The sequence below is a fragment of the Belonocnema kinseyi genome, chromosome 4, assembly GCF_010883055.1.
Source record: "Belonocnema kinseyi isolate 2016_QV_RU_SX_M_011 chromosome 4, B_treatae_v1, whole genome shotgun sequence".
Classification (NCBI taxonomy): domain Eukaryota; kingdom Metazoa; phylum Arthropoda; class Insecta; order Hymenoptera; family Cynipidae; genus Belonocnema; species Belonocnema kinseyi.
Window position 1 is genome coordinate 101,777,008 of NC_046660.1, and position 7,572 is coordinate 101,784,579.

The window sequence follows — 7,572 nt, forward strand, 5'->3', positions numbered from 1 at the left end:
CGGTTCTCAATTTTTAAAAATAATTACTTGTACATAACATTGGACGACACAAGAAAAAATTCCATTTCGATGTCCTTGTCCGAGGACACTCTGAAATGTATATGAAAATATTCCGATGAAAATCTGACTTTCTTCTAAATGTTCGGTTTTCAAACTTTGTTCCACTTGTCACTTGTATTTGATATCAAGCAAGAGCAGACAAATATTTATATAAACATTATTCTTTCAAGATTGCGTTTTGTCCACTCATGGCACTTTTTCGGACACTTCAGGTGGCGTATCTGGATAAAAAGTAGTCTTCCAGTAAGGATATTGGGATTAATCTTCTTTTACTGTGACCTTAAATCAAATAATAAATAAGTGAAAGAAATTCCGCGAACCGAACATTTCGATCGAAGTTTTCCCGAATTGTAGTGTACATTTGCATGAGTGTATAAGACGCAGTCTTCTGATGAAAATATTGCGGAATGAAACATTGTCTTCTGTTGTATCACATCGAGTTTATAAGTAATCAGTAAATTAAAATTTGAAAACCGGAACGTTTGAAGCAAATTTAGCACTTGTTCAGATTTTTGTGTGTACATTTTAGAGTGCGTGGATGGACAAATTTCAATATTCCGATGTGGATATTGGGATGATTCTTTTTTGGTTTTGCCTAAAATTAAATCAAATTAATTAGGGAATGAAAATCCGAGAATCGAGTGTTTAGTGGAGAGTTTTGATTTTTTCCAAATAAGAACGTGGATTATTACATTAAAATAATTAATACCACCCAAAGTCTGAATTTGATTTTCCAAATAATATAAAATATCAGGTGGTAAATTATACTGCATTATTTGTAGAATTACTGAAAATTGAAAAATTTATTTTAGTAATTTGAAAAAAGTTAAAATTTTCGTTTATAAACGTTGCGAACTTTAGCGACATTTATATCTGATATTCGGAAAAAATTAAAAGTTTCCACTAAACTTAATTGTCGGATTTTTTTCATACTTTCATTTGATGTCAGTCAACACAATAAATTGAAATGTATGCGAAAATTCGAAAACATCTCAATTTTTTTTAAACATTCGGTTCGCGAAGTTGATTAAGTATTAGTTACTTGTACGTTGTTGAATCACTTTAACGATTTATTTTGGAACTGATCAATTTTAAACGCTCTTTTGACTTTAAACTGCTTTTGACATTACTCATTTTTGTAGTTAGGCCTTACATTTGAAACGGCTTATTTTTAAAGGTTCTTTAGATTTCAAAAGTTAACTTAGAATATTATTTCAAGTAAAAATGCTTATTTTGTGTTTTGACCGTATTTTAGATTTGGAATAAGTTTGATAGACGATGGCTTGTTTTAAAAGTAATTAGTTCCAGTTACGTCATTTTGCAAAAATTGTGACTCGTTACAGTTAGTTATAACTTTCTAGATAAGTAACTCAGTTACTAGAGTAAATAACTTAGTTACCTCAAAATTCACTTTAAATTATCACCCTAACTGTTTTAATCTTAAAATAAACATTTAGTAGTTAAAATACAAAATTACATCTAAAATCGGGTACCCAGGTACCCGGGTAAGTCTCGGGTATTAGGAATATAGTAAAACAAAAAGTGATAAAAAATGTCCGATAACCCTTCATAAAATTCGTCAGCATTATTTCGCCTCAACGGCCAAATTGAATATGGAATTATTTTGTGATAAAGAGTTATATTTGCGGCGAAATATTTTCTTACGAATATACGTCATCACTAAGCCACGACTTATTGAATAAATACAATTAAGCGCCTAAAGCGAAAAATTCAAAATTAAATTAATTAATTTAATGCTTATAACCTATTAGGCATTTCACAAATTGAAGAATAGAAAAGGTTATTTATGGTCCGTTTTTATTTGTTTTATTTTCATTAGCCCTGGTCCTAGTTATAAAAAGAACTTCAATTTGTTTTGACTCGTGGTGTACGAGAATAACTTTTATTTGTATTTGGAAACATAGTTGCAACAACCAGAAAGCTATTAAATAAACAAAATATACAAAATAAATCAAAAATAACTAAAATTAAACTAACTCTACAAAAAATACGGTACAAATCTCACAAATAGTAGCTCAGTTACTGCAAAGTTACATATAATGTACATTTTTCAATTTGAGACATTGGAAATAATAATCGTTTTTCAATATTCTCAGGCCACTTTATCAGCGTAATTGTATAACTTTTTCCTTGCACACTTTAAATTTAAACAAATAATTTTTTTTTTTTTTATGTAAACATTAACTTCAAGCTCAGTGCATAAAAAAGTAATGTCGAATATACTTATAATTTTTTGCGTTTCTTTAGAAATTAACATTTAAAATGAGCCCAATAATATTGAAAACGATTTGTTAATTCAGATCTTATTAAAAATGTTTTAAAAATTACAATTTGCACTTTTTTCCAACATTGAAAATCTGACAAAATGACCCCGTACAAAATCGACCTGGCAGTCGATACACTCAAAAGCATAGAGCTGAAGATTACTTTTAATCTACAGCACAGTGAGTTCAGCAATCTAATTCTTATGAAATGCGTGGACCTTACGGCCAAAATAGAAGAGAAAATGTGAAAACATATGCTTTCTTCTTTTTCCTGTCGCATACAAATATTGTCGGTTTGTCTGCATGATTCTAGATTAAGTTAGATAATCCAATCACGAAGATCAATAATAATAATAATAATAATAAATTCTTTTCTAAACAGAACTATAGTGATTGATAATATTATAAATTATTAACGAATTGTAAGACATTAATAAACAAATACGTATTCCAGTATGGTATGGTTAGGCCATCCATTTTGTCCAAAATCGTAATACAGATCTTGTTTGTGCGAAAATTACTTATTTAGGATTAATGAAAAGGCTTGATCTAGATTCAAAAGTTCAGATAAAATTAATGAAAGTGAAAAAACGAATGTAAAATAAGGATTTAATTAATATGATTGATTTTCAGGAGTTTTAAACCATTATTTTATTTAATAAATCTGGTATCAAAACTTAACAGTTTTATGTTTGTATAAAACAATTATTTCTTCACTTCAATAAGTATAATATTTACAAAAGTTTCTAGACAAGTGGAAAATACATGTTTATGAAAAGAAATAAGCTATTGACTTACTTTTTGTATTAATTTTTAAGTTTTTCGTGTTTCGTCTTTTAAAAGTTTCCTTCTTTCTCTTGCAATAGACATCTTCGGTCGTAGATTTATTGATCTCTTTTTGTATTTCCTGAGCAACGTGATAGTTATTGTGTTCAGGCATTTTTTCTACATGTATCAATTGATGACACTTTTCACATTTCTTTAACGATTCATCAGTCTCACAGCTTGAACTTGACTTGATTAAAAAACTATGAATCAAGTTTCCGCCTTTACTCGAACCTGGTTCGGGAGGCTTGATCTTACAATTCTTTTTTAATCTGTCATGTTCCGCCAAAATTGCTATCTTCTTGTTTTTCTTAGTGATGTTTTTCAAAAGTTCGTTAGCTTCTTTTTGCAATTCTGGCGGTAAAAGTGATATGACACCTGGATTTATGTCTCTTGGGTCTGGAAAGATTTCATGCAATTTAACCATTACTTTTCCATTGCTATTTACAAACGATTCCACATTGTCCATTTTTGACGCAGACCACATACTTGGAGATACTTGCGCAGATAATTGTGAAGTTTTCATTTCCGAACAATTTTCTTTTTTCGACGAAGAAGATTTCAAATCTTGAGAAGAATTAGTATCTATATTTTCTGCGCTATCGAGATGATCCACATCCGCGGTTACTAGCGGAAAAATATTGTTAGAGTTACTATCCAAATTTTCACTATCTGCGTTACCTATTTCAGTTTCTGTAAGTTCAGCTTTGAATACTAATTTATCATCTTCGTTTACATTTTTCTCCCTTAAAATATTAATAAAAAAAGATTGTTTAAAATTTTCAGAATCCAGAGCTGCGTCGAAACTACTATGAGACTTCGGTGCGTAATATTTAAAGAAGTTTTCTCTCTTTACATCTAGTTCATCTATATTTTTGTAGTCAAGGTTCTCAGAATTTACATCCAATTTTGTTTTTTGATTGCTCTCAAATTCAGAACATGCGTCCAATGACTCACTAACCTTAGTCTCTAGCATGAGTGAAGAATCGTTTTTACTTTCCTCCTGGTTTGCATTCTCTGTGAAGGAATTGCGGAAAAGTCCACTGTCCTTAACTTGTATCAATTTTTCTGCAGAGAGGCCTAGACACGCGATTGGATGTTGCATCGCTTTTGTGATAGCGTTGTAGCATAAAGAGGCGACTTTCTCCGGCGTGTAGGAATTTAGAGGATATGATTTTGATTGGGAAATTGTGGCTTCGTCTTGACTCAAATGAAAACTGACTGTCAAAAGCGTAGCACGCCGTTTCGTGTGCATTTAAGTTTAAGCGTGTACCCTGTTTTCTCATCAAACAATTTTTGAAGATCTTGCATAGAATATCGCAAAAGGTCAGACATAAAATTACACTTCCTTACTGACAGAGATTTGAATAGAATAGGGACACCGCTCGAAGCTAATATTGTTTGTTTGTTAGCCTTATGTAAACCACATGCTAGCTTAGCTAGGATCTGAAAAAAATGATTAAAATGATTAAAATTAAATTACAAATTTCCAGTTGGAGGCCTCGGACTCATATGATAAATTTAAAACAGTGTGAATAGTAATACAAGTTTTAAAAAATAATAGCAGAATAGTGTTATGCAATTTTTTAAATATTGAATGAAGGAGTTAACTATTTTTTATATCTGGTGTGAAATATAAATTTCTCATAAAATCGTGTGAAAACCTTTCGAATCATTTTAAATAACCTACAAGCTCCGAAATCCGTTAAAATCAATCTTTTGAAATCCCTTAAAATATATTGAACTATGTTAAAATCCCATAAAAATCTCAATTTTTTTTAATCCATTGAAATCTGTAGAAACGCCTTATAAATGTATGGAATCTTTTAATCTCTCTAAAAACTCGTCAGTAGGGCATTCGTCATGTCTCGTAGACACAAACAAAAATTTCATATACAGACCTGTATTATTCCTAAAATGCACAAAGGTTTTCTCATGTTAACCGAATACACACATTTGTTTCAAACTTCATAAATTGGTACTGGTGTGTCATAAAAAGTTCAACAATAGGTTGACCCATAAGCCTTAAGGATGCGAACAAATACGCTAGATATTCTATTGTATTTTGAATATGAAAAAAGTGTATGTTTTATAGAAACAAGGTAAATTTCTTTTTAAATTTCTAAACATTTAAAAAGATTGTGCTTTCGATCTCCTAGGGTTGAATTATATCGAAATATGTCAAAAGAGTAGACTTGGAAATTTAAGTAGTTGAAAAACAGTTTCATTTAAGAAAAATCAAGAGAAATGCGTCTGTTTAAATATTGATAATACTTTCCATTAATTAAATATTATATGGAATGAATATTTTAAGAACGAATAGTTAACGTCTACTGAAAATTGTGCTAAAATCTGCCAAACTTTTACAAGATGATTTTTTGTAGTTTTTAAAAATTGTTTATATTCTAGAACTTATTAAATTTTTCTTCAACAGAAAAATGTTATTAAATCTGTTGTAAATATTGCAATTTTTGTTTTAATTTGCACCTGATAAAACAATGATTGTTATATGTCTAAAATAATGAGAATCGTAATTCAAATTATAACTAAAGAATCTGAAATATTGACAGACAGACTATCGTACTTTATTATAGTTAATTTTTAAAATATTTAATTTATATTGATTCAACGAAAGAATATTTTAGCTTAAAAGTTTGCATTGAATTCTAAATAATTTAGCTTGAAATTAGTCCAATTCAAAAAAGTTACATTAATTACAATAGATAATTCTTAATTAAAAGAGGCTGTCACTACTCGCCGTAACTTATTCTAATTTTGAATAGAATAATTTTGTAGATGTAAACCAAACAAATGTATTTTCAAATATTGTTTATTTAAAGAGAAAAGGGGGAAACTAAAAAAGTGGAAACGCGGGGAATAGGCGAGAGAGACTGTGAGTTCTATATAATAAATTAAGCATAATTTTCTCACCCTCGTTATTTTCGTCACATTCTGAATATCCCACAACGTACGTATTCGACAATTTTTCCAGTAGATCATCCGAAGAAGCGGGAGTTGCAAACATCCGATCATCTACTATTTGAGTAATGTCCAAATAAGCTTCATCTACGCTAGCTCTCAATTTTATTGCAATGCTTTTTTAATACATCTATAACTTCTCTTCCAGCATTTCTATACCTGAAAAGGGGACAAAAAACTGAAATATACGCTTCGTAATTTACAGAGATTATTCTGCAAATCAGATTTTGCGACAATTACGTTAAAGTTACTATAATTATTAAAAGACTTCTAGATATAATAAAAAAGGAAGTGTCTCCACGTATCGACAGAATTGAGCTTTTTGTACTAAAATTATGGTACAAATAGCCCCTTTTCCAGCTCAATTTATACCAAAAAATCCGGCTATTTGTATCAAAATTTCGTTACCCGTAGTCCTAAACAGTAAAAAAGGTTATTTATTTAAAATAATGTTGGAATATAGTATTACTTACCTTCCTAATTGCGACTGATTGTGTTGAACAACTGCAAGTGGTTTTCCTTTAAATTTAGGTTGAAGCCTCGCTTCAACCTGAGAGAAAAAACAATCTATATCTATAAAGTCCACAATTCTTTTTCGTAAAAATAAATAGTATTTTCAATCACACGAAGCTTTTCTGCTTTTCTGTTATGATTATAGGTCAAGTTCACTCTTCTCACGCATTTTGACCGGTTTCAGATAAATACAAGAATTTTTAAAATATATTCAATAAATGTCGATTTACTATTAATTGCGGCAAGTAAAATAACGTAAATTAATGTGTAATCAAAAATAACTCGTGAGTGGAACGATTTGTTTACAATGCGTACTCTTGCGCGCATTTGTTTTCATTTTATTTATAGGTTAGGGTCTTTGATTTTCACATCTACTTTTTTGCATGTTTTGGATTAATTCATCTGTTATTTTGACGTATTATTTTTAATAATTACTATGTATTATCATACCAGATCAGAAAAAGAATAAATTTTAAGGGCATGTGACACAGCTAAATACCTATATTACCGACCTCACTTTTTCAGTTCAATGAATGTTTTTTTGAACCTAAGAACTTTTTTTGTAAATAAAATATCGAGCTGAAACTTTGGAAGATGTATTAGAGTACAATAAAGTACGTTTAGGTACTGCATTTTGGTAGGAACTTCACTGAAAATTATTTCATCTTCTTTCTGAACCTCGACATTTTTTGAACGTTCGAACTTTTTTTATACATAAAATATTGGTCTCAAACTTTGAGAAATGCAAGAGCCGAAATAAAACTACGTTAAAGTACAGAGCCTAGAGTCTAGAGCCTCGTCTAGCGCCCGCCAGGTTTCGTATTTTCGTGTACAACGTTACCGGCTGATGCCGTTGGAATTGATTGTTGAAATAATTTTTTTTACATCTTTTATTATTAAGCTTTGTACT

General features: G+C 30.0%; 1 protein-coding gene across 1 annotated transcript; it reads right to left on the reverse strand.

Annotated features, from left to right (window-relative positions):
- Positions 1-2,976: 2,976 nt before the first annotated feature.
- On the reverse strand, positions 2,977-7,139 carry LOC117171977. Its single transcript, XM_033359674.1, has 3 exons — positions 6,623-7,139; positions 6,102-6,308; positions 2,977-4,616 (listed from the first exon to the last, which is right to left on the reverse strand). Exon 3 carries the CDS (start codon positions 4,423-4,425, stop codon positions 3,115-3,117), a length of 1,311 nt encoding a protein of 436 aa, XP_033215565.1. The 5' UTR covers positions 4,426-4,616; positions 6,102-6,308; positions 6,623-7,139; the 3' UTR covers positions 2,977-3,114.
- Between the last annotated feature and the right edge of the window lie 433 nt (positions 7,140-7,572).

Excerpts from the sequence above, each read along its gene's own strand:
- LOC117171977 (XM_033359674.1), bottom strand. The coding sequence starts at position 4,425 with ATGCACACGAAACGGCGTGCTACGCTTTTGACAGTCAGTTTTCATTTG.